The sequence below is a fragment of the Typha angustifolia genome, chromosome 15, assembly GCF_048772165.1.
Source record: "Typha angustifolia cultivar Huaian chromosome 15, ASM4877216v1, whole genome shotgun sequence".
Lineage (NCBI taxonomy): Eukaryota > Viridiplantae > Streptophyta > Magnoliopsida > Poales > Typhaceae > Typha > Typha angustifolia.
Genome location: NC_133253.1, coordinates 18,185,950 through 18,213,885, shown reverse-complemented (window position 1 = coordinate 18,213,885; position 27,936 = coordinate 18,185,950). Strand labels below are relative to the sequence as shown.

Sequence of the window (27,936 nt, the reverse complement as noted above, 5' to 3'; positions counted from 1 at the left end):
CAGTTAAAAAGAAAACCACCAAAATTAAATAAAGAGACCGATTCTTGAAATTGATCATAAAAATAACGTCCTACAGCTAAACCTCTGACAAACCTCTGACACATACACTCCCTTAATTTCGCATAAGGCCATCCGTTTGAGAATGTGTAAATCTTTGTCGTAAAGAACAAGAAATAATCGACTAGCAAAATTCATACTAGAGATAAAAGATTGGTGGATCCACTGTTAAGTATATAGCTCAAGTCTCTGTTGGGTGGGAATGCTAGAGGCACGAGCATCCTGCATCTCCGATATGCCAAGTGCAAACCTGAACAATTTTTGAAGGGAGAAAACTCCAAGAGGCCTTGAACTTGAGCTGTAACTGCTTTCATACACATTGTGGTTTCTTACAACTATAACCATTTCATACTTCTTCTCAAGGAGTAGATCAATGACCCGACCAACAGATGTCGAGGTGGTCACACAAGGTGGAGGTCCCCTCATCATTGTTGAGAGAGGTGCATTCAACTGTTAAAATGTAGGAAGAAATGTCACCACCATATAATATATAAGCTACAGCAAAATCCAAGTTTTGGAATAACAAATTTAGTGGAACATCTTCATATCATAACATGAAAAAAGGACAAAAAGTTATCTTTTGTTGTTTCTATATAGGATACATCAGCAAATAGAAAGAGCATCATCTAATTCAAATGACTAAATAGTAAAGTTAGTGAATATAGATATCCTAGAAATAGTCACACTAGTATTAAAATTCCAATAATCTTAAGGGCTAAATAATATAAATTGCTTTAATTTGAGTTATAATAGAAAAGGACTAAGAGGTCAGAATCCATCCTTCGTTAGATCTAAGGTTCGATCATTAATGGTGTGGAGTAAACAATGAGGAAATTATATAGAACTGGGACTAATTAGTGATGGGTTGCAATGCCATAAGTCATAAACAGCCTTGGTATGGAAACCTGCTAAGTGTTAACTTCCAAATTCAGAGAAACCCTGGAAGTAAAAATGGGCAATCCTGAGTCAAATACTTATATTTTGAGAAAATGGATGTTAATGAAATAGCCTTTTGGCTGATGCAACAGATGCATGAATCAGAAAATCTAAAAAAGGAGATATCAGAGGATAACTGAAACTCTGTCAACACTGCTTAACATTTTTACCATTATATCATTATATATGTAGGACAACTTTTTCTTGATTCTGATCTGATTTTCACTTAATATTCAGTCAATAGGTGATACATATAATTCTGAGGTAAACTGGTAATGAGAAAAATTTCTCTATGCATATATTCTTAACTACGAAGTATAAGAAAGAAAAAAGAAATAGTCCAGGCCCTTATATGCCACAAACTTGGGACAATTCAAACCCACCAAGCTCTCAAAAATAATGTATGATCATTGTAGCAGTGGCATGTAAGAGAATACTGGATAGAAGGAGATACTGTACCTCGATACAATCACAACGATGAACAATTCCAACACAGCTTCCCCAGTCATCTACAATAGGAATCGCAGGATCCTTGAAGAAGCGCATTACTACCTTGTTCAATTTCATGTTAGCAGGCAATGGATTGGCTTCTTCAAATGGTGTCATATACTTCTCAACTGGATCGTTCACAAAAATCTATAGTTTGACAGGATAGTTAGAAATGGTCCTGCAGCAGTAGGAAATGGTGTAGAGATGAAATGAATTAGATGAACCTGGGGAAGGAGACAGGGTCTAAGCATAGTATTGGTGAATCCTGACAAAGCTTCGACTCTAACAGCAACCTGATCGAAGTAATTATTGTTACTGTATATTCATGACTAAGTTCACACTTGATTTTCTATCAGTAAATGCCAAAAAAAGATGGAAAAGAAAATTAATTGTACACTATATTCAGTACCTGAGAAGGCATCACTTTTAGTACAGTAAATTGACAATTGTTCATAAAATACAGAGAGGTCATAGTGACTATTGGAAAGAAACTCATACACTACAGAAGTCCTTAAACAAAATTTATAGATGAAAAATAGACATTTAACTTGCAAAAACAATAGGAGCAGTTCAGCAGTAACAAAATCACTGGTAAGCTTTCTTATTCGAGCCACAAGATAAGAATTTATCGAGATTATAGACCTGACTGATCCTTTGTTGCCCTTCTTTTTCATATAATTATTCGTTTAAGTAATAATCTACCACTGCTGTTGTGTCTGAAAGCTAAAGAAAAAAGAAAAAGGCAGTGATTACGAACCATTCCTCCTCTGCTTGTCCATGAAAAGAATTCCTGCTTGTTGATTATATTTGAAAGAAGGTCTCTAGCAACATCAACCTGTTAATCACACAAAAATTGCATTATGCAAAAGAAAAAGGAAAAGTAAATTAGACTGAAAAACTTGTTCACAACATGAACTAACAAAATTTAGTAACCAGGAAGATAGTGGTTCTAAAAGTCGTAGAGCAACAAAGAACATACGGAATAAGGTTGTGTATTAAAGAAAGAACTCAGTTAGCTCAATAATACAGTCTACTATACAAAATTATCTATATATTTCAAGTCAGCATAGGAACATTAGCCGGTGATTGGATTTTATTTTTTACAACAGTGAGAAGAATCTTCTTGATGCTTTCAATTTTCATTTTCTTCAGCCATTACATAATATAATAAAAGAAAGAACACCGTGGTACGAATAAGTCAAATATAAGCCCATCAAAAGAGAAACATCGGTAAGAAAATATCAAAAGGAATAAGAAAGATAACTAAGAGTGAAGAAAGAATCCAACGTTGTGAGAAATATATGAATGCCATAAAAGGAAGGCCTTCAGAAATGTTGAACCAAGATGCAGAGACAAGGTCATTTTCTTTTTCAGATGTTCCATTGAGATCAAATGCCAAATCTGTGACATGTTGTGTATGGACAGACAAATTGGAAGTAACTAGCTTGGTGCAACTTTATACATATCTCATGCTTTATTAGTGATATGTGCAAAAAAGTGTAGGATTTGACAGTCGGCATGCAAAGACACTATTGATATGCATTTGCCTAAAACCTTCAAAATGAGGCAGAGAAGGTATTGCTATCATGTGGTACTAGATTCTTCACCATAGGGGACAAAGGATAAATCTTAATCATCCCATTACCTTAAAACGGAGAATGCCTAGTCCAAATTGGTAGAAGTTCTTCCATTAGGCAAACTTCAGATTTCATCTTATTTTTCTTTCCTCATGCCACATTGCACTTAGATTGGGTACCATACCCTAGCAATATTAGGTAGTGTAACAAATTCATTCTCAAGTGCCAGATGTCACTTATCAAAATTGGGACAGTCACTGTAATTAACGGCCTGCATTATATACAATTCTGATAATTTAACTATAAGATGTATCTAAGTTCACATATTACCAAGATATTCTTCTCAAGATCTCTGAATCATCAAAATATTAAACTGATCACTAACCTAAAGGTTGATATACATTACTAGGGAATGTGCTCAGATAACATCATTAATGACAAAATTGTGGACTTCTTATGTTCTTATCATGGTTCATAAAATCAAGGAATATGACTACCTGGTAACTATTTACAGCTGCCTCCATAAGAAGCTCATCAGCTTCTGTTTGTGCTGAAGCAGGAATTGACCCTACTGAATCTGACCACATGTGTAAATGAAGCCTCTTGGCCATATCAAAATCCCCCCCTGTAGCAAAGGCCCGCATCATCGAAAGATAGAGATGAGGTTTGGGCTTCAAGCTGTTGTTCGTGCCAGCCTGCTTAACTATCTCTCCGAAGATGCAAAGAGCACCTACAAAAATAAAGAAATAAAATGAACATTATAGTGCCATTAAAAGAAAAAAAAACAAAAAAATGAAACCAACTACGGAGGCACTGAGAGTTACAGGTTCCTCTCTGATTTCAGAGGATTTTAAGCTAAAAATTAACAATAATTATCAATTTTATTTTTAAGTACCGAAATAGCTTTGTGCCTTTAACCTGACTAAATACCATTTAAGTGATTAAGAAAATCAGAAGTGACTGCTTTAATTAAATTTCTTTTAAGTGATCAAGAAAATAAGAAAGTGACTGCTTCAATTAAATTCTTTTTAAGTGCAAAATTAATTCAAAATCAACCAAGCTTAGACATTCTCATTAGATAGAGGAAGAAGCAACAAATATGAATAACTTTAAAACGAACTAGAATATCATGTTACATTTGATAGAATATAAGGCCAGTGCCAGATCACCAAAATAATGCTAGTAAATGAGATGTTCTCTAGATATGTATTTGCCAGTTATTCTTCCTACTCAGTGTTCACTGTGGCCCCAAGCAAATTTTCAATTTTTGCATGAAACAAAATGTTGCTGATAACCTTCAATTAATAAAGCTTGGATTCTAGGGATCAGGCTTATTTTCAAGCTTTCTAATTTGCAATTTCTGAAATCTAAAAGACTTTAATTACTTCTGCTCTATGTCTAAAGTCTGTCTTTAAACTACTTGGCACTCTGCTTTTGTCACACTCAAGAAAAGTGCATTACGACTTACGAGATGTAGGATCACAGACTTAAATCTCAACAATAAATGGCAGTCTATATCTTGTAGCATGTCATTTACTGTTGAACAAGCTGCACCTTTCAGTGTATCCAATAGGTTTCACAAATTCAAAAAGAAAAGGAAAGAAAAGGAATTCATGATAAAAGAAATAAAAGCCAACAATTAGATCAGTCCACAAATTACCCTTCATTGACCCACAAGCCAGCAAGGAATCAACCATTGCAGTATATGCGATCCTATCAATAGAAAGAAGCACTGTTTTCATCTCCACCACAATCTTCAAAACTGAAATCAGGTCTCTGCAATTTGCTAAACCCTATAAAATGTTTACATATCTTACTTACGGGAAAGAAATGATTCAAAGACCATCACTCAATTATAATCATAATTAAGTGTAGCCATTCAAGTAAAGTAAGAGAGTAGATAATGACCAAATTTATCTAATTGTAAAAGAAGGAAGAATTATTGAGCTGCATTTGCATGCAGCTATCATCATAAACTAGTACCTTAAGTAAACAGGTGTAGGTAATAGCATCCGGAAAAAGTTCATAGCAGTTACTCTTTTCAGCTTCTTCCTGCAATAATAATATGATAACTTTTCATATAATTCATAGCATATGCTCTATATAAGAAAACTAGCACTTGAAGCTAAAACTGGCCTTTCAAATACTTGCTTGGCACCTTCATTTCTGCAAGCAACTGGATTGCCTTATCCATATCTCCAGATCTTACACAAGCAGAAACCAGTGTATTATAGGTCAACTTATCAGGCTTCAACCCTTGGCGCAATATCTCATCTCTAACAGTTAAAGCACCAAGTGGAAAATCGGTGTTTATATATCCCTGAAGGGATTCAAGGTATTACAACATGTTGCAAAGTATATGAGCTTTGACAGTATGAGAGACCTAAAAACATGTTACATAGTTTTGACCTTTCAGCAATATGAAAATGTAGATATCAGCAGACAGCATAACAACCAATTATTAGGCTACCTTCATTAGTATGTTGTACAATAAGACAGAGTCACGCTCCTCACAAAGCACATGACGAGAACGTGCAACAAGAGCATTTGCACGGCGCATATCTCCTACATGTAACCCAGGTGCAAGTTAGAAAAGTATCCATATAGCATGGAGGCCAACATATATCTAGAATTGAGCAATTATTTGCACACCAGAGAGCAATAAATCCCTAGGATCCTGTGACAGTCAGAAAACACTGCCAGGGCTGAACAAATTTTGACAAACATTTTTCAAGATGGTTTATTATTATTTGCAGTTTAAGAATTATCAATATCTATAGTTAAAGTTACCAAGATATATCTTATCATTATACTTTTTCGGAATAACTTCTAAGTTAATATCAATTTTCACATGTTTCTCTACTATTGGTGCATGAGCTTGTCCATCTTTGGAGGCTTCTAACATGGACGCTGCTCTCTCATCTTAAAGAACAATTCTTAAACCCAAATATATCAAACTAACTAATCTTCTGACCTGTTTAACTATGAATATATCATAGGATTAAAAAATCAGAAACCAGTAAACAATCTGATTATTCTGCAATCTTACATTAAGACCATAATTACAAAGCGTTAATGTAATTATCAACCTCAAGGGCTGCAAAATACATGCATGATATCATTATGCAAGAATGGTAGCAAAAGCAAGGAAAAAGAAGGAAAAGGCTAAAAAACAAATATGTGAAAAACAATTATTGTAGCAGAGTACAAATACATTTTCACAAATGGTAAGTAATTAGGCTCAACCAACCTGCTTCCAGAAGAGCATTTAATAGGCCATAGATGAGTTGAGGTGATAATCTTGGATTCCCAGTAGCAGTGCCTAGTTCAATAGATTCAAGAATTTCGAATGCTTCATCAACCCTTCGGGCCTCACCCAAACCCTTCACAAAATTATTACATAGTCAATGCATTTATAGGTAAAGGGACTCCAAAACCAAATGCTCATAATGCTGACTCAATCCAGGGAAGCATAAACCAGAAATAAAAATGAGCTCTTATCACTTAGATTGTCAGCCAACAAAATAATCTAGCTGCCAATACCATACATGATAGCAAAAATTAAAGAATGTAAATAATCAAGTACACAGTTCTAAAACAAGACTGTATGCAATTATACATCACATCCGCAAATGCCATTACAATTGTCCAAGCTTCATTTCTATGACTTTACATAGACTTGACTTGAAAGTCAAAATGCTCTGTGAAAGACTAACTACAGCAGGCTCTCAACATGAGATCAATCTCTTTACATTTTTTTCCTACTCCCAGACCAAAGAATTAAATAAAGATGACCAAAGCAAGAGAGGGATTTACTTGGAACCTATCATGTCAATTAGCACTATAAATTAAGCTCATGTAAACATCAGTATATTCCAAAAGTTTCCTTAGACATGAAAGAGACTAAAAAAAATGAGAAAAATATATGACCTTGACATAAGGAGGTGTCTTGATATCAAAGGCACAAACTAACCAAAGAATAAGTGAACAGAACACCCCATCAGATGTGGTCACAAATGAGATAAGTAAAAGGATGAAGCAAAAAAGAAAAAAGAAAACCTTATAATGGAAATAAACCAATCTTCTAAATGCCAGCTCGACATATGGCAGGCCAAGGTCCAACATAATGCCAACCTAGCACATGCGGTCCTTATCCTCGTCAAGACCAAAGCCAGAGTTTCAAGTAAGCTAATGCAAGAAACAAATCATCTAATAGTGAAATAATAAACAATCATACTGATCGATAGAAAATTAGAAATATCCACATATACCATTTTATGCCCAAGTTCTTAAATAGCCATCGAATTCATGCTTAACCAACTTATATCAATCAATCTATAAATAAGATAATGCTGGCTATAGGCTGGCTTGTTCATGTTCTTTTTCTGGAGCTAGACTGTGCTTAGGTCTTATGCTGGTGTGCTCAATACAGAGCAATCAAATAACAACATCAGCATATGGAACACATATAAGGTTCCATAAGCTGCTGCCTGAACTACTGTAAAAACCAAAATCTTACTAGAAGATGCTAGGTTCTAGTGATAGTGGTTTGATAAGATCAAAGTCATTCATTCAAAAAATGATTTATTATAAAAGTAGATTTCTTAGAACTATATCAGAGATATTTAATCAGATTACACATGCTATATCTACAATTCATAGATTTCCCAGAGCATCGTCTAACATAAGAATCATTTAATGAATTATGAGCCTTAGCATAAGCAAAACTAATCATAAGTCATGTCCAACTCTGTATCTCATTTGCATCATCATCATCATCATCGACTATAGACAAATAAATCCTCCTAGTAGGGTACTAAGTGTTAGGGTATTTAGTTTGTAACTAAATGATACTTATTTATGAATTAAGTCTCTCTTAAATATATTTGAAGGCCAAATGCTTACTTATACACATTTTATCAAACTCTGCATATGACAAGTCACATTATTAGTTATGCATACAATATTGTCAAAGGAGGAGATGTGTGATGAAGTTATGCACATTTCTAAGCTACAGTTCTAATTAGTGAGAAACAACCAAAATATCTCCCCTATAACTAATATCTTTCTACTTTCCCTTTCTTCCACCAACATGCAAAAATCCTATGCTGATTTCTATTAGAGAAAAGTATCTAAAATACTTTCCTCTATACCTAAAGTACTTGTGATATATTAAAAGTAACTAGCAAGAACAATCATCTTTGTATAGCAAGATGTAAATATTTATCTTCTTCCATTCAGCTTTATGCTATCTATTATGAGGGTATTTTAGTCTTTTCATTATAAAATGATCTTATTGCCTGCAGTTATTTACAGTTTAATAACAAAACACAAATTTTTACATAAACTTATTCAAGATAATTATTATAGTTTTATTCATATTTTACAACAAAACAACAAAATTGTGACTAAAGTTTTAAAAAAAAACTACCTAATTGTGTCTTGAAAAATCATATACACGAACACGAGGCAGAGGAATAAAATTCACGGCCTCTAACTGCTAAGGATTTTGGATAAATGGCTATCTAACACCAAAAATGGTTTATCTCATTTCTAACACCTTAAACGAAATCACATGAAAACGCCCTTCACAAGAGAAGTGTTTACCCCGAGCCACATTTGAAGTACATATTAAAAGAATTGAGGAAAAAATAATCTAGTGACTTCTGAGGATTAACAGCTAAATAGGTGCACAAAACTCACTCTCAGGGTCACTTTAACTCGTCAATATTTCGATTTGTTCCTTTGACGATGAAAAGAGAAAACTTAAAAGGAGATTATACCTTCAACAAGATCCCATACGAGATGCTATCGACGCCACAACCCACAGGTTTCGACATCTCTTCAAATACACGGAGAGCTGAATTTATGTCCCCGCAGTGGACGCAGGCCTCCATGACGGCATTCATCACGATCGTGTTCAGATTTCCATACCGCTCCTTCGCGATCTCCACCTCCTCAAAGATCTACACCAGACGACTTGTAATCCTCAAAAAGATCACACGAAACACCAAAAAATCAACTCAAATCTCAAGAAGGAAAGGAGAGTAACCTGATTGAGTTGCCTTCGTCGCGTGAGATCGACGATTCGGGATGTGAGTCGACGGAGATTGGGATAAGCGTGGAGCTTCGGAGGTTTTGAGAGGGTTCTAGGGATTCCACGAGAGGAAGAAGGGCTTCGAGAGTAGGAGGAGGAGGTGATGGGAGGAAGGATTCGGAACGGGAGACTTGGGGAGATGGAGATTTCTTGGAAGGGGAAGAGCGAACGTAGACTTAGTAACTGCGGCATCGCATCGGCGCTACGCTGCCGCTCATACTACTACTGCGATCGATGAGAGTTGAGGGATAAGACGTACAGACGAGACAGAGAGTGGTCACCGAACGTTGAGGATTATTTGGCGCGTTTTGTAACTGGGTCGGGTCGGGTCGGGTCTCGATTGACGAGATCCGACTAGAATGAAATTAGTTATTAGTGTCTAGGTGAGGATTTGTGCACGATTGCCATGCTGGCTATTATTCTTTAATTTTATCATTCATTTTTATTTTTTGATAGATTCAACACTCATAAATTAATTATAATCTTAAAATTTTAAATTATATAACTATAAAGACATCACTGTAAAAAATGAAACGTATTAAGCCAAATTCACACGGGATGGGATAGATCTATATGATAGGCATATAGTTTTTTTCTTTTTAATGACAATTTCACAATAAAATCATCCTCTATAAGCACCTAATGAATCGACTTTGCTAGCTCTGATAATTGAACACCCATGATTTTCCAGTGAATTCCAAGTCACCTTTAGCAGTGCTGATTCAAAGCCATATACTTCAAACAGAATAATAGAAGCACATTAGAATAATGCCAATCGCCACTTCTTATGTTTCTTTTACATTGCTTCATGGGGCATTTGAGTCCTTACTGGAGGTATAAAGTGAAAAGGAAAGGTATGAAAGGATACACAAGAAGGAATCCAAATTATCACTTTACATCATTTATTCACCAATTCTGTTGTACATGATGGTCTTAAATATGGACATTGATGATGTACTCCGCATAGTCCTACTTGCATCTAGGGCAATCAATATTAATAAGCGGCTAAAACTTGGCTTGCCGGGGCTCGATTTTATTTGAGCTCAGCTGAGTTCGAGTTTACTAAATCTCACTCAAACTCTAGATCATCTTTTACCTCATCTCACATCCTCATCAAATCATTCTTTATCCTCCCTCCAATGAGAGAACTTAGAGAGAGGGAGAGAATAGTTTGAACCAGGGTTAGAGGTTGGTCGGCAATGAGTTACAACGACTATTGAATTCTTTAAAATTGGTGCAATGAGATGTGCATGTTGCGCAAGTGCCTTTAATTATTTGATTTGCTAAAGGCATAGAGCCACACGTTCTTTGGTTGCACTGACCTCTTAGTATTCTTCTATGTCATCCATGAGCACTAATAACCAAGTACGAACGAGCTCACCATCCACTAAAACTCTAGCTCAATCGCAATAGGTTGACTATAATTTTGAGATTTTTGAAAATATTTCTTGAAAAACCTTTGTAGCTCTCTTACAATCTGCGTTGCTCGAGGTGTGTGGGAGTATTAGTAACCTCATGGACAACATCATAAGGCTTTTGTGGATCGAGAAAATTGACTTGTGCCAGGCAACAATGGAGGCCACACTCATTGGTAGTAGAGCGCAGCACAAATAGTGGCAAATATTGACAAGGGAGAGGAGGAAAGGTGGGTGTTGACACCGTGGGATATGGAGATGCAATTGAGCTTAGCAAGGGAGAGCATGGAGAAGTGACCGTAAAAAAAGGGGGTGACACTTGATTAAGACTGGGGCTCCACTTGAGTTTGACTCGATTTAAGCCGAGTAAACCTAAACCAAAAGCAGGCCAGAAACTAGCTGATGCCAGGCTGATTTACACCCCTATTTTGGATACCACGCAACAATACATAATGGCATCCAATTATGTGCACTATGGAGGATATTCACAACAAGAGGTTTGCAAATACTCTAACATCGTTGTCACGTTTACTGAATCCGGAGTTGTCACTTGCAAGTTGACCAGGTAGTCTAATAAAGTTGGGTTGGGCCGGGCCGTAATCATTGTACGCTCCTCAATGTACGTAATAAAGACAGGTGATCCAGATCGTGGAATCCTACGGGCGCGTGTCGAAGGCCAACCCCAGCGTCAGACTGGCAGGAGGGTGTGAATTCCAGAATTCGCCGTTTCCGGCCATTCAATAATGCGCAGAAAACCAAACCAAACCAAACCAAAGCCCAGGCCAACAACATACACCAACTCGTGTACGAAACCCCTTGCGAGCCAAAACATCGCAGCGTGACGAAAGCTCTCTCTTTTTTGTTTTGTTTTCTTTCTTTTTCTTAATCGTCTAATGGCCCGTAAGGCCGCAAATTCGAATTTCGTAGTTATAAAAGGACTCGAACCCACCGCAGGAATAAATAATTCCGCTGGTTGCCATGACGCCAATAGTCCGGTAAAAACGAGATAAATAGGCTTCCCTCCGCTCGTGTCACAGGAAGCCGCCACGTGGTACCGACCTGGCATCAAGCCAGCGCCCTTTCTGCCCTCTCTCGCCGTGAGGCGAGCGAGGGCGGAGCCCAGTAGAGGAGAGAGAGAGAGAGAGAGAGAGAGAGAGAGAGAGAGGTGGGCATGGCGGTCTTCTCGCAATGGCATAATCCTAACATATTCTTCCATCTTTCTAGGCACTATTAGACAACTCACTTGTCTTGGTTCGATTCCCTTCTCGACCCTCTTCTAATTTCAATCCCGTCTTTTCGCGAACTAGAAAAGAAGTAGGAGAAGGAGAGGAGGAGCGATTCGGTTGATCAAGGATTCTCTGTTCCCAAATCCTTGGGAAGGTATTTTTTTTCTAAAAGGTTTTAATTTGTATTTCCAATCTGGGCCCTTTTTTATGGTTCCGAATTTATTAGGATAACGAAAAAAAGGGAAGAAATAAAAAATAAAATAAGCTGAGGTAGGTTGAACCTTATAACTTTATCGGTGGATTTTTGGAAAGTTTGGATCTTTTTTGGTAGTTTGTGATCTTTTCTTGATTTGGGATTTTTTTTGGATGAAGCCCCGTGAGTAGTAGGATTAGGAAGCGGAGATGGGATTGTACTGATGTTTGTTATTTGAGAAGCTTCGTCGTTTATTTGAAGACTTATCAGTGGAGAAGCCTTTAACGTGGAGGTGTTTTCTGGGGAAAGGCGATGGGGATTGCTTCCCACGATTTATTCTCCTGAGGAGCTCCCCATGTGTAACCAGGGGTGCCATCAATCGGAGCCACACCCAATTGCCGTCGTTAGTTGCCGATCTGTACTGGTTGAGATGGATTCTACTGCTGCTGCCTTAGCCTCCGACGAGTCCCCTCGCATCGCCAAGTTCTTGTGCAGCTTTGGCGGGAGCATCCTTCCGCGCCCGTTGGATGGGCGGCTTCGCTATGTTGGTGGCGAAACTCGGATTGTCACCGTTCCGCGAGATATCTCCTATGCAGACCTTTTGGCCCGGATGCGGGAGCTGTTTGATGGGATCGATGTCATTAAGTACCAGCAGCCTGATGAGGATCTTGATGCTCTGGTCTCAGTTGTGAATGATGATGATGTGATGAATATGATGGAGGAGTATGACAAGCTTGTTGGAGCCGGGGAAGTCTTCACCAGGCTCAGAATTTTTCTCTTCTCTCAGCAGTCTGACACTGATGCTTCCTCAGTGGTTGTCCATTTCGACACTGATGAGCGGGAGACGGAGAGGAGATATGTAGATGCCCTCAACAGCCTTACTGATGCGAAAACCCCACCGCCGGCTGATGTAACAGAGCACTTCTACAGGACTGCGAGCATTGAGGGGGGATTTCCCAGTCATCTCAACTTGCGCCAGTTGAATATTCCTCACACATCACATGTCCCATGGTATGGCGAGGTGGATTCTCCATGGAGCCCTGCATACTTCTCCCCAGGACAGCATCCTGCCCATGATCCTAGGGAGTTCCCCCCATCGCCCTCATCTGCCAGGTTTCCTGTTGGACCAGGGGAATTCGGGGAAAGGATTTCGGAGGATTATGTTAGGCAGTCGCCACACCTGCAGCATTATGATCACCAGTCCCCACCTCAACTGGAGAACATGGTGTGGCTCCCCCCCGGAGCCAGGATCCAGGAAAAGTCTGGCTTTCCGAGCAATTTGGGGCATTCACATAATGTAATGGACGGGAATAGCATTTGTGAGCATTGTCATATGGTTTTCCAGAGGGGCCAAGGTGTGAGCACTGATGCGCGGTATTTTGATCCTCGTTGGAAGCATGTACAAGCTCATCCTGAGCAAACAAATGTCGGAAGTGATTATGCTAATCACTTTCCTAGTTCATGTGCTGATTGCTATCGTAGTAGGGAGACATACCTGTTAAACCAAGACATGAAGTTGGACCATGGTGTTTATCTGAAAGACCAAGGCGAGCAGCACTATCCTTTTTATAATGAAAGCCACAGTCATGAGAGGGGATATGTTATGCACCGCACCCATGGTAACCATCGACTTGAAGAACCGAGAGTGCATATATCTGGAAATGGTAGGGTGGCTGAACACCATGTTGCTGATGGTGATCCAATGAGTATCCCTCTTGTGCATGGAAACTTTTTTGATGGTCATTCAGTGCCTCCAAACTTCATTAACAGTGATGATGCTCATTACTTTCAATCTGGTATGGAACATGGGAGTGATTTGCTTCGTGCCCCACAAACAATAGGAGGTGGTCTGCACTCTGAAATTTCAGGCTTTGAGGAGGGCACAATGCGATACGTTAATCACCCTTCTCCATATGTTGTAGATGGTCCATACCAAGTGCAGCACAATTTGACACCAATTCAATCTCTAAGGAGGAAAGTACAAGTTCCTATGCGTTCAGGAACACCATATGAGGCAACGGCTTTTATGATGCCAAATGGAGGAATTAGCTCAGGTTTCACAAAGGGTACACCAGATGGAAGTCCAAGGTTGCCACTTGGAGCTGATGACCAACTTCAGAACCAATGGTCTTTGTTGCATGACAATATGTTGCAGAAGACTTGTGGCTTTGATGGATCTCCTGGTCCAGAGCATCCTCACCATAGTATTAAACTGAAACCAAACATCACTGCTCAGGATGTCAAGCTTTCCGTTACCCCTGATTCTGTTCATTGTCAGCCTGGTATACAATATTTGGAAGTTCCATCTGAGACAATGCCAAATGCACCCAATTCCTCATGCTTAGTAGGTGGTACAAGAGTTGCTTCTACTGCTTCTGACTTTCCTGATTCATCTACGATGGACACCAATATTGCTTTGAAAGCTCAAAGTTCAGAGGAGAAAGATCTGCTTGGAGAAGTCCATGAAACAAGTCACACACAGGCAGCAAATGGACCAATTGTCATTCCATTTGCAACGAATATACAAGACTCACAGTTTGATGTAAATGGCACGAAGCTTACTATGGTGGAAGGCTATGAAACGAAAATTTATGAAGCTGATACTAAAGTTTCTTATGAAAATGGGGAGATTTCCAAGGGAAATTTGGGTCTCTTGCCTGAGTTAATTGCTTCAGTCAAGAGGGCAGCATTGGAGGATGCTGAAGAGGTGGGGCCAAATGCCAAAGGAAATGCCGATTCCAGTGGTTCATCTGTTTGTGATAAGAACAAATCACTTTTACATGAAGTAGTACCTCCGGTGAGTTAAAGCTTGAAACTTCGAAAATATTAAGATATTTCACTTACTTTGTCACCAAAATCTTTTTGATATGCAGAACACTAATGCTGAATTGCAGTCTGACTCTCAAGAGAATTGTGAGAATACGAAAATTTTTAAGATAGAATCTACAATAGCAGAGACTGATGCTTTATCTAAGGGGCTACAGGTTTTTTTTTTGTTGCATTTTCCTGTTCTGATGGTTAGTTCATTCTTTAATCCCATCAGATCTTCAGTTATATTCAGTTCCTGTCTTGCAGACAATTAAGAATGACGATTTAGAGGAAATTAGAGAACTGGGATCAGGTACATATGGGTCTGTCTTCCATGGTAAATGGAGAGGTTCAGATGTCGCTATAAAACGAATAAAGGCTAGCTGCTTTGCTGGGAGGCCATCTGAGAGAGAACGCTTGGTACTTTTCATGTCTCCCGTATCCACTTTACTTCTTTTTTTTTAATCTACTTATTTCAAATGCTATTGGAATTAGATTTGTTTCTAATATCTTTCTGAATCTTGTTTCCTGCTTTTTTTGGTGTGTAGTATGCTCTTAAATTCAAATGATACAATTATAGAGTTTTTTTGACATATTGATGTATGGAAATGTTTCTTTTAGAAATGTGATTTGACTTGTTACCAAGTCTATAACTTTTAAATGAGATGGACTTAGTTCTTCTGTTTGTTACCTTCAATAATGAGTGTTTCTTACTAGAACATTGTGTAAGAATGTTTTCTTCCACAAATGTAGAATGACTATGAGTTTGAGAATTTAGCCACATTGGCCTCACCTAGTTTGATGGTACAGCGTGCAAATCTCTGCCCTGACGTGTAGATTTTACCCATGGAAGTAGCCTCTTGTGGGCAATGTTTTGCAATTCTTATCTTTGAAACCCACACTTGACCTCTTAATCAACATTCAAAAGCATATTTATTAATGTGGATAGATCCCTTGTTAGACATTCAAGCAACTGTTCAAATTTATCTCAAATATCACAACCCTTGTATATATTTGAAATCAATATTGTATATCGACTATGAGGGTAATCCTATCATTATTATGAACAAATAATAATGATATTTGTCTAGCTTGTCATGGATTTCAATTACAATCACTAGTCCTGTCCCTAACATTGTGAATTTTAGTTGCCAGTAATTTCTTCTGAAGAATCCCTTGGATTTAGTATGAGATCTTTTGAATTTTCTTTCTTAACTTTTATTCTAACATCTTAGATCTTTTCCTCCCTTCTTCTAAGATGGATTTGAAGTCCTTTTATGTCCTGTGAACATGATTCAGATGGCTCCGTTTTGTAGTCCTTTCATGATTCTGCCATATATATGTAACCTTTTTTTGATCTTCAATTTTTCCAATGATAAGACCTGACAGGTCTTTCTTTAGTTGACTGACGCTCTTTTGCTGTAGTTTTTTTAACCTTTTATTACCAACCAACTTAATTTTTGTTCGGATCTTTCTCACCTGGCTTTTGATTAATACAAAGTTGCAGATTTTAAAAGACTGATATGTGGCTAATTTGTACGTTGGTGATCCAATGAGTATCCCTCTCTAAGTTACTTTTAAGGATGTTTATTATCTTGATTTGGGTGTTAAACAAGGAGGCTGTGGAATATTAAGGTTCACTTCCAACCTATCTCTTGACCTTTCTTTCTTTGAATGTCTGTATTTGATTCTTCCGTGCTAGACCATCCAAGAAGGCAGTGCATCTCTTTATGTTTTGCCTGCAGATTTTACTTTTTGTGACTATTTAACTTGTATTGGCACTCATTGTATTGGACTTATATTCATGGTTTTATCAGACTTTAGCATAAGTTACATAACTACTTCTTGCCCTTTTGATTACTTCTTTTGGTTTTCAAGAATACCTAAATCACTTTCTTGGCAAATGGATCTGATGGTTATACATAAACCTGTCTTGTAGATTGCAGATTTCTGGAAAGAGGCTCTGATACTTAGTTCACTGCATCATCCAAATGTAGTTTCTTTCTATGGTGTAGTTCGTGATGGCCCTGATGGAAGTTTGGCAACTGTTACAGAGTTCATGGTCAATGGATCTCTGAAGCAATTTCTGCAAAAAAAAGACAGGTATAACTTTTACTTGTCATTGCATATAAGTTCTACAAGGATGTTACTTCATATATCGTGAAGGCGACGTACTGCTAGAACATGTATGATGTAGCAATTCTTGTTACGAAATTTTAATGCAGGACAATAGACCGGCGTAAGAGACTAATTATAGCGATGGATGCAGCATTCGGGATGGAGTATCTGCATGGAAAGAATATAGTTCATTTTGATCTGAAATGTGAGAATTTGTTGGTAAACATGAGAGACCCGCAACGACCTGTCTGCAAGGTATGATGGACTTCGTTTTATCTTTGTGTGTTTCAGAAGTTGGTACATTTGATTCATGTGCATCTATCTTCTGTGGTGAGTTTAACTCGAATTACATTGAAGGGTAAAACATAGATGTGGTTGTTAGTGTGAATCTTGGAGCACTGGTTTACTATCATCTATCTGAAGTTTCCTGGCAAATTAGCTTGTTATTAATTGTCTTTCTTTACATCCCATGTTGGCTGAATTTATAATTGTGTTTTTAGTTGATTGATCATTTGAACTTCCTTATAGATTGGGGATCTAGGTCTGTCGAAGGTGAAGCAACATACCTTGGTGTCAGGTGGTGTACGTGGAACCTTACCATGGATGGCTCCCGAGCTTTTAAGTGGGAAAAGCAACATGGTGTCAGAAAAAGTAAGACTAATTTGTACATTGGATGCAGTTTTTCCATTCTTCATTCATACTGACTAATGCTCTTAGATACTATATTGAAGTTGCATATTCATGTTTTCTCTATGAATAACACATGATGTTTTCTCTTTTCCTGCTATGTGTAGATTGATGTTTATTCATTTGGGATTGTCATGTGGGAGCTGCTTACAGGAGAAGAGCCATATGCTGACATGCGTTGTGCTTCCATAATTGGTACTTTTACAGTATTAAGTATCTTGACTAGCAAAACTTTTATTTCTTTGATTTAAAATCTCGGATTTGTTTATGCTCCTTGGCCTTCCCCATGGGTGTATGCATGAATGAGTGCGGACAGGCTGTTGGATGTGTTTATATTTGCCTGTTGCGTCATATATACTTGAAGAGTTAGAATAGAAACAGAAAAAGGGTCCTGATTCTGTCCCCATAAATTTAATTCTTTTTCATGCTAAAATTTTAATATTTTATTGCCAATAATTTTAAAACCAATTGGTATGTCTAGCAAAACAATGCACCTACTCTGCACACTTTATGGAGTGGTGAGTTTTAAGCCAGATACTACTCATCTAGTAAAACACTTCTTGAAGGCATTCTTAAAGAAGTTTTAATAACCTGATCGACATGGTGATTATATGACCTCTTGGTTGTAGCAAGTTTATCATTCCTGCACTCTTTTTTAAAGGTAGAAAGAGTTAAGAGAAAAGAATTGCCGAATGCATATATAGAAGTTACATACTGCACATCCACTAATTTAATTATTTGTGGTTTACAATCTTCTAATTAGATCTAGACTTCCCCAGGAAAGCTAATTGTTGGTCTCTCATATCTCTCTCTTCCTAGTTCACCTCATTGGAACTTATTTATCTCCTTGGCCCTGTTCCTCCTTCCCATTGTAATTACCAGTCTGATTTGCATGATTTCATTGAAATTTGGCTATAAATCAACACGATCAAGCTGGAGAATAACTCCAATGGTTGAAGTTGCATATGATTTTTTCTTGATTATTGTTTTGGTCATGTTCCCTGTTTTGCGGTTTTATCTTGCAGCTAGTATTGGATACTATGTTGCCATAATTGTAGGAAGCAGTAGGCGCACTACCAGTAGGGGTGTAATTGAGGTTCAAGCTTATTGAAATTAGTTTTGAGCCTATCCTAAATTATCAAGCTTGAATTGATTAGATTCAATTTGAGCCTATTTCGAGCTCGAGCAATTTGATAAGCATATTCAAGCCTAATTTAGATGAGGCCTAATTTAAGCTTGAATCAAGCTCGACTTGAATCTAGATTGAATTGAATCTTGGATGGTCTACATTTAATAAGATAAAATTAAACATGTAACAAAATTTAAATTCATTTATCCTTTATAATTGTTAGAATATAAAATACAAAAACTATAGTTATCTAAGAATTTATTCTTTTAGAATAATTTGTGATTTAAGATGGTTCAAAGGTCATGGGTTCAATTCCTATTATGCCTTGTTTATCTGAAAACATAATTTTGCGTCCATCTAAAATAAACTCACTTTTTGAACTCATCAAAATGTCTCAGCTAAAAAATGATTGGAGTGTTATAATAATAAGTAGAAAAATCACCATTCTCTAAAAGCTTAGAACAGTTGATGACTTAACAATATGTGCGCGCACGCACACACATATATATTGATAAATGTTAATAAATGTTAATCGAGCCTTATGGACTCGAGCTTTGATCGAGCCTGTGCTCAAGCTCGCCTTGAAATTAATTTTGAGTGTGATCTAAGTAACCAATCTTGACTCATTTCAAAAATGAGCTGAGCTTGATCGAGCCAAGCTCGAGCCAACTTGATTATTTTGACAGCCCTAACTGCTTCTAGTATCATTACTATATGCGAGATCCAATCTTTGAGTTCTATTTAGTCCCAAAAGATGTTAGATATATTAACTATTAGGTCAACTAATTTTTTCAGAAAACCAGAGATCTTTTAAAGTTTTAACCACCGGCACCTGCGCTGGAATTGAGTGAAACTCCAAAATGTTCCCAATTTTTTCCAGACCAAGACTAAAACCAAAACCAAACTTGAAATGGAAACATTTGACCTTGTATTTATCTATGCAACATTATATTTTACAGAGAACTGTTGTCCATAGAGCTCATACTCTTGCCATGTTCACTGAATCTTAATATAGAAATGTTCAGTTTCATATCTTCCTTATGCCAACTTTCACTTTCACCCCTCTTGATTAGTTTGAAGATACACTTTGGAAGCCAAAGGACTCTGTGACCACGATGTTCTATCTGTTTGAGTATTTTTTCCCTTTCTGGAGGAGGCATGTGGATGTTCAAGGAAATATCCTTCTCACTATTCTCAATTTCCTTATTCAAATAGCACGGAGTTCAGGTCTGCAGTTAATTGCATTTCATTCCTAAGTGCAATATCGGAATAAATTGTTTCTTAGCTTGGTTCAACTTTTTAATTATGTAGAGTCATCGACTACACAATGCTTAGAAAATTTATCAAATATGAGATGATCACATCATATGTACTAGAAGTATAACTCTTGGTGCATTAAGTAGTGCATGATGATCACATCATATCCCAGATCCAGCTTTCAGGTCTTCAGAAGTGTCTAAAGAAACTTACATTTGGGACATGTTTCCTTCTTTTCTGTAATTTTATTGATACAAATTCATGAAGAGAGACCTTTTCATCTTATTTTTATTGTCATGTTTAAGTTTGTGAGTGGCTGTGGCTAAGAGATTTACATTTTGCATTTCTAGGGGGAATTGTGAACAATACTTTACGCCCTCAAGTCCCGACCTGGTGTGATCCTGAATGGAAATCTCTGATGGAAAGTTGCTGGTCGTCGGAACCGTCGGAGAGACCATCTTTCTCAGATATCTCTCAAAAATTGCGGAAAATGGCTGCTGCAATAAATGTGAAGTGAAATGTTGTTGATCACGGCAAGGGCTTAATCTCATTTGCCTCACTGCATGTCTTTGTGATCGTTCAGAAAATTATCCTCTTCCATCGGGCGCCTGATGTTTCATAAAGCATCCAGATTTTCTGTGAGAGTTTTGTTTACCTATATCTGGACTCTGCTTATGTAGCCATACATAGTTCTTATTCTTCATATGCGCAACTGCTGTTTTATGATATTGTACAGTGAAGTGCTTTCCTAGTAAAGGGCACGAGAATTGATGGATAATGGTTAGATTTATACCATCTCATTAAGTTCTTTCATCTGAGAAGGTTATTACATTATTAATTCAATTCTTGCCTTCTCTTTTTCAGGAAGTACCCACATAGAGCTTCTAAAAATCTTTGGCAGTTCTCTCTCATCAGTATGTTATAATCTGTATCCACTGGCTGGATCTGGTTGTAAATATTACCTGGTTTTGTACATTCTTCTGCCCATATGGGTGAAGGTTAAACACATTCGAATAGTATCCTCTTATATCTTGTTATATTATTTTGCCCCCACAAAAGTAAGGAGTGATGAACCAAAGTCGGAGGTACATAAATAAGTGAATAGCCTCTCAGACCTCTCTGTCATTTGATTGTGTAAAGTCTCAGAAATAAATACATACACTATGTGTAGAGTTTTGTGATTGATTAATTTGATGATGAATGTAGTAGAATATCTTCCTTTTAGAGTGTATGTTCTATTCGGGTTGACAGGAGAAAGACAAATCTAGCTCTATCTCTGCTAATTCTTTTTTTTTTTTAAGATGATTTAGTATAAAGTAAGGACATCCAGCATATCCTAATGATGTTGTCAATTGAAGTATAGTTATTATTCATTAATATGATAAATGACAATGTAACCAAGTGTCCTTTGAAGTACTCTCAGACATCGAATTATAAAATGAGCTCCATAAAGCCTATAAATCTTTACCTGAGAAGGATCAAGTCTAATATAAGACAGTCCAACAAGAACACCTTTGATAACTAAAGTTTTAAGGCTTTGCTTTTATTATTATTTACATCCAAAATTTATAATTTAGCTCCAAATATAGGACCTCAAAATTACTATTAGATTTCTTATAGAAATGAGTTAAATTAATTATAAATTATAAGTAAAGACTAAAAGTATAATTTTAATTATATTAAGATATGTATCGAAATCTAATAAAAAATAGTATGTATGATCTTTTTAAATTATATACACAGAGTATACAGAATATACGCTTGTAATTAAATATACACTTCTAATAAGGGATAAATGAGTAAAAGAGTCTAAATTTGTTATTCTAAAACTAAAGAGCCAAAAATGCTTATACCATAATTTGAGGTACTTTTTATACAAATTGCCTCTTTTAAGTTTAAGATTAAAATAAAAATAATAAAAATAAATTATATTTTAAGGCAAATAATGGGTACTTTAGATCTTTTTAAATAACTAAATATTTTTTATTCTGTCAATTGTTGTTAGGATATAAAATTAATTTAAGATATTATTTGAGGTACTAAAAGTAAAATATAGAGTCAAATGGTAAGATTTGAAAAAACTATAAAGGCAAAAACTTAAAAGGTGACTTTGATCAACTTTCCAAATTTTAAATCCCCTGATTCCTTTCAGAAAAGTCAACTCAGCACAAGAGAACAGAAGAGTTCATTTGCATCTATGTGAATAGCATAGTCTTTATATTTCAAGTCTAACAATGGAGGCTATTTTGGTTGGAAGTTGTTTAGGCGACTCTGCTCCATGCAGTCAAAAGCAACTCTGCAATCATCTCTTTGGACCATCTCCAGACTGTTTTATTCTCTCATTGCTTGATTAGCAATCAACTCTTTGCTCATATTTTTTTGAATTCATGTACTTTTTCCTTCTATTCTCTCCTTGTGGGCCAAAATCTCTCCCTGCAGATATCTATATATATGTATCCTATCTATTACACTAATAATTAACCAAGTTCTTAACTGGAATGTATTGGGATAATTTGCTGTCTCTGTTGTCATTTCTTTTCAAGATTAAATCACTAAGTTAGAGAAACATTTTCCAGACATGTTACCCTTCAACTACTACATATTAAATCACCAAGTTACTGATGTATGATTGTTTACAAGCATGATTGAAGAGCTAGCACAAGTAAATATATCGTAAGGCCCAACGCTTTGTTTTCTCTTCTTGTAGGGCTACTAAGATTGACTTCGAATGACTTTAGGCAGAATAATTAACGCTAATTTGATTTCATCGTCTTGTCGGATGTACTACATTGATTCCCTCAGAGCTGGCAAGGTTAATTTATTTGGTGGTCGGATAAAGTCTTAATCCACGAATAATCTACGAACAGTGTCGATGTGGCATCATCCTGTCCTCTGCATTGGGAGAGAAGAGAAAATCTCGATGATTGGCATGTCGCCACGTCATTACGTGTTGACGTACGTGTGGATATTTTGACCTACCTAACATGCTTAATTACTACTACGTACGTATCCTTTAATTACCAGCTTTGACCATTTTGGGCGTAGCGAGGGAGGAGAGGAATACGACAGAAGCTAGCTGACGAGAGGCGATTAAGAAGGAAGAATTAGTGATGGAAGACTTAGTAATACACGATTAAGATCTTTAGCTTTTGGAGCTGGCGCACTTTGGGAAAGTGAATTCCTACAGCGAGAAAGATATATGGAGGGGAGAGAGAAGGGCGGTTGGGAACTTTCTTATCTTAATTAGATTGGTATTAAAAACGATTAGAGAGAGAGAGAGAGAGAGAGAGAGAGAGAGAGAGAGAGAGAGAGAAAGAGAGGTTGACAGTTTAGTTACTTGGTGCTTCGAGAGGAAGGATTAATGACTTCATGGATAGGTTTGGAGGAGAAGAAGCTGCTGATCTCAGTAGTGCTTAATTTCATTTCTTCTGGCTACTTTACTTTTTGTCACATCTCTAGTTAAGTCATGATGCTGATTGGCTATCAATATTTAACATATGTGAAGCAGGAAAGCAATACAAATGTGTATATATATATATAGATGTAGTTTAAGAAAGGTGGTGTCATGATGTGCTAATCATAAGCTTCTCACTCAAAAGATGATTTGGTTTGTGGTTGTTTTTCTGAGTGTTATCACAATGGTTAAAGAGATGATAGAAAGTTCTTTAAAACAATTAGTGAAAGTATGTACTTAGTTTGTTGAACAATCTAATTGAGTGATTCCATGCCAAGTTAGTACTAAAAAGAAAAGTGAGGAAGAAGAAGTTTTTTATACAATGACTTAAGAGGTATTATACTTGCATAGTAAAAATTTTCTTTTCTTTTTATCAAAAATGCAACATTATTTCGCCGCAAAGGCGTAAACCTAACAAATTAATAGATACTGATTAGTCTTCCTGTAATTGCATGAGAAGGAGTTAATATTTTAGTTTAAAACATGTAATAGATTAAAAAAAAAAAGAGCCCAAAACTTCTTCTTCTTCTTTTTTTTGATGCTGATTGAGAAAACCATAACCACAAAGTAGCAATTATGCACCATTATTAACCATAACCAAAAAGTAGCTCGTTTGATTAGAAAATCATATCCTATACCATATATTAAAAGATACAGTGGTATTAGTTTGTGCTTTATAAGAGAGTACGTACAGACTCGAACCCATCAAACGCTAAATCCAATTAGGTCCATCAATGCTAGCTCCAATTAATCTCCACACTACCTTCTTCTTTCCTTTCTTTTATCCTCCTAGCTAGTGCTTTATCCCAACCAATCTTCAGTTGAGAGGCAAACTCTCATGTGAATACGAATCCTAAGGCAATAATGCCAAAGAGAAAACTACCCACATCTCATTGATCTATCCACTTTATCTAATTTAATTCAATCTTTTGGCAATTTGGTTGTGCCTTGTCATGGGTTCTTTACATCAAAACCCAACAGCAGGTCAATGCGATGTTTATCTTTTTCTCTCTCCTCTTCTATGCCCCAAGAGATTTGGCTAATAGTTGAAGAAATTTTCTTCCTTGCTGCATAAAATAATAGTACAGTCTTTCCACCTGTCCCAAGAAAAGAGAGTGTGTCGTTTAATGTTTGTTAAGAGTAATCGAAGCTAAAGTGGCTTTTGATTTTGGATGATTGGTGTCTAAATTGAATTTACCTTGGTGGTGGACTTTAGAGAGTGGTTGAGAAGTAAATGGTACTTGAGATGGATGGGCTAAAAATTGGGTTAATGGCCAGGTTGGTTATAGGGTTGGTGGCCGGGGGTTTCCTTGTGAACTGAAATGGTCACTTGTTGACTCTGAATTCGATTCACTTTTAAGATTGAAAAACAAAGGAAAAGTTTCTTAGGGCATATAGGGCTTGTACCCCTGTACACATCTTCCATTTTTCTTCAGGATTTTTGCCACCCTTTAAATAATTTTCTCTTTTTTAAAACAGAAAAAAAAATAAAGTTGAATTACTTAATTGTATCGGTTACACTAAGCTCAGCTGATATCTGTGCGACAAAAAATCGTGTTCAAACTTAGTAGGGCCATGAAAAATTTAGTAATATGGAGCACCGTTTAGGAAGCTAGTTAAATAATACTAAGAATAATACTAAGAATATTAGCAAGAGTCGCTTTTAATAGACAAGTAAGAGATATCTTTTTGACTTATATAAAGCAATACTTCTCTAAGGGCGAATGACTCCGCGGCCAATATGTAATGAAATCGGTTGAATCAACACCTTTTAAATAATTAATCATGCCGTGTGTTGTTTGGAGCTTTCAAGATAAAATTATCATTTTACATACATTTTTAAGAAATTTATCAATTTAAATATACTATTAGACCAAAAATGATCAATTTAGTCTAAAATGTAAGCTGTGGTTTCTTTTGATATCCCTTAAAAGTTATAAATCTTATTGAGAGATAGAATATTGGCTTGTGTGATGGAAAATTTGTTTTTATTTATGACGTAGGATCTCGTGGAGAGAAATTAGAGGTAAGTATTGAATCATTATTAGCAGACGTAATATGGAAATTTAGAGGATATTATTAACCAGTTAGAATTAAGTCATCACATCAAGGCTATCCACCTCCACTACTGCCCACATTTAGGAAGCAAGAAATAGATGCCTGCCACTCTAACTTTGGTTTTTTGAAAACGAGGGCAGTGGTCAATTTCTCCAAGTGAACAAGATCTCTTCAATGTTTCCCATGAGATATGCTGTTGCTTTCGCTTTGCTCAGTTTCCTTTCGAACGAGTCAATATTAGAGGCAGAGAGCACTACCTTTTTTTTCTTCTTTATATATCTAACAATTAAGGGGTCATATCTTCTCAACTTGCATGGGAAATTTTATCCTTCTCTGAAGCAAAAATGCTCCCATTGTGTTATCACAATGTGAAGAAATCCATAACAACTTTGAATCACGAGGTGGCGACCAGGTCACAACCAATGCCTGGACGAGGACCTTTCAAGATGTCCTTTAGGTGTTATATATATATATATATATATATATATATATATGAATGAAAAGAGGCACTAAGGATTCCCATTCCCACAGACCCAAGTCTTAACTTGCGTTCTACTGTTACTTTCCCTTAAAAGTACTTTCCGTGAGTATGGAGAAATTAAGAGGCCAGAGATAGGACAGATGAGTCATGGGATACTCGAGCGCTGTTTACCGCGGCATATAACAACACCAGGCACAGTGGACTTTGTCAATCATAGATTTGAAATCTAATAAACAAATGTGGTGATAGCTAGAGAACGCCAAGCATTGAAATGTTGTAGATGTGACCTAAGAAAGCTATCCAATAAACCCCCCAAGTCCGCTCACCGGTATCTTTGTCTCCTATCGTAAGCATCACATCTAGAGGAGCACATCTTTCCCCTTGTGTCTCAACTCCTATAAATAATTAGCTTGGTCTTGATTAGGGGCTAATTAAGAGTGTATCCTCTCTTCTGGGTAGCTTATCAAGAGAATTAAGGGAGAGAGATAGAGATGGGGAGGGCACCATGTTGTGATAAGGCTAACGTGAAGAGGGGGCCATGGTCACCCGAGGAAGATGAAAAGCTCAAGGCGTATATTGAGGAGCATGGGACTGGAAACAATTGGATTGCGTTACCCAAGAAAATTGGTAATTATTAGTTAGTTATCAGCTCTTAACCCAGGCCATTATAAACTTCTAATTCTTTTGTTTCTTCGTTTATATCGGAAACTTTGGGTAATTCTAGGGTTGAAGAGGTGCGGGAAGAGCTGCAGATTGAGATGGCTGAACTATTTGAGGCCAAATATTAGACATGGAGATTTCTCAGAAGAAGAGGACCAGATCATCTGTAGTCTCTACATAAGCATTGGGAGCAGGTACGTAGATCATATGTATAGATCATCTTGCACTCTTAATCACTTTTGTCGAATTATCAACACTTCGTTACAACCAAATCCTATGCGTAGGTGGTCAATAATCGCAGCCCAACTTCCAGGAAGAACAGACAATGACATCAAGAACTACTGGAACACGAGGCTAAAGAAGAAGCTGTTAGGCAAGCGAGGAGATCAATCATCGCAGCCGCGCCGCCTCGCCGTTAGCCGAGAACGCAGCGAGAAATCAAACGGCAGCAACGAGCCCCCTTTGCAAGTCCTAAGCGCGTCGGCGCTCGAGAGGATGCAACTCCACATGCAGCTCCAGGGCCTCTGCATTGACCCCTTCTCCTTCTATAACAGTCCAGCTTTGTGGCCTGAGCTTCACTCCTTAGGGGATAGCATCTTCCAAGGTGCGCAAACCGATGCCACCGACGGGATGACTGCACCACGACCACCGTCCGATGGCCGCGATGCTATTGTGTCCCCTCAGCAAGCCATGTTTGTAGACAAACATGAGATGATAGATCCCTTGACTCTAGAGTACTGCCCCAAGTTTGGGTTTTCTTCGCCTGGCTCAAGCTTGAGTTCTTCTGACTATGTTGGGCTGCAAGGAGTAGAGCTGCATGACTTGCTGTATGGCAAAAATGCGAGCTTTGGAGCACAAGATCTTGAGCATCAAATGACCGAGTCCGACAGTAAGTTTAATGAAATTAGCGGAGAAAAGGAGAGTATGAATTGGTGCGGCGCCGCCGCCAATGGCTTCAACGAGATATCATCACTAGGGACTTGGGATTCTTCCACCACTCTCCAACCTTATACGGTGCTTCAAGACTACGTACTCGGGTATGAAATATAGGTAGACGTTTACGAATAAAGTTGGGATTTTAGACCTCGATACTTAGTCATGAGAGTCTCAAACTGATAGATGCTGTTAATGTATATGTGAATCATAATACGGCATGTATGTTCTTGTCAGTTGTCCATCTAATATAGCTTTTGAATGCTTCTTCATTTATATATCTGGCATGCATTAATTATTTTGATTAATTTGTTATCTTAATGAAGAACCTCAGTACAATGTTGCATAGTGATCTGTGCTA

General features: G+C 37.2%; 3 protein-coding genes across 4 annotated transcripts; 2 read left to right on the top strand and 1 right to left on the bottom strand.

Annotated features, from left to right (window-relative positions):
- Window positions 1-24: 24 nt before the first annotated feature.
- Window positions 25-9,427, bottom strand: LOC140779201 (pentatricopeptide repeat-containing protein At5g10690). The gene is made up of 12 exons (XM_073124191.1): window positions 9,112-9,427; window positions 8,843-9,025; window positions 6,310-6,442; window positions 5,530-5,624; window positions 5,218-5,379; window positions 5,043-5,111; window positions 4,720-4,852; window positions 3,557-3,789; window positions 2,240-2,317; window positions 1,707-1,775; window positions 1,453-1,629; window positions 25-507 (listed from the first exon to the last, which is right to left on the bottom strand). Exons 1-12 carry the CDS (start codon window positions 9,346-9,348, stop codon window positions 226-228), a joined length of 1,851 nt encoding a protein of 616 aa, XP_072980292.1. The 5' UTR covers window positions 9,349-9,427; the 3' UTR covers window positions 25-225.
- Window positions 9,428-11,539: 2,112 nt separating this feature from the next.
- LOC140777304 (uncharacterized) lies at window positions 11,540-21,213 on the top strand. 2 transcript variants are annotated; one of them, XM_073121327.1, is made up of 10 exons: window positions 11,540-11,951; window positions 12,170-14,787; window positions 14,885-14,974; window positions 15,066-15,218; window positions 16,738-16,901; window positions 17,024-17,171; window positions 17,445-17,567; window positions 17,711-17,798; window positions 20,340-20,769; window positions 20,854-21,213. In XM_073121327.1, the coding sequence occupies exons 2-9, from the start codon at window positions 12,346-12,348 to the stop codon at window positions 20,504-20,506; spliced, it is 3,375 nt and encodes a 1,124-aa protein (XP_072977428.1). In that variant the 5' UTR covers window positions 11,540-11,951; window positions 12,170-12,345; the 3' UTR covers window positions 20,507-20,769; window positions 20,854-21,213. The 2 variants fall into 2 exon arrangements, with proteins under 2 accessions (XP_072977428.1, XP_072977427.1); XM_073121326.1 differs by having other exon boundaries at window positions 11,541-11,951; window positions 14,864-14,974.
- A 5,080-nt stretch (window positions 21,214-26,293) lies between these two features.
- LOC140778988 (transcription factor MYB36-like) lies at window positions 26,294-27,855 on the top strand. The gene is made up of 3 exons (XM_073123921.1): window positions 26,294-26,609; window positions 26,707-26,836; window positions 26,927-27,855. The coding sequence occupies exons 1-3, from the start codon at window positions 26,474-26,476 to the stop codon at window positions 27,690-27,692; spliced, it is 1,032 nt and encodes a 343-aa protein (XP_072980022.1). The 5' UTR covers window positions 26,294-26,473; the 3' UTR covers window positions 27,693-27,855.
- Window positions 27,856-27,936: the final 81 nt, after the last annotated feature.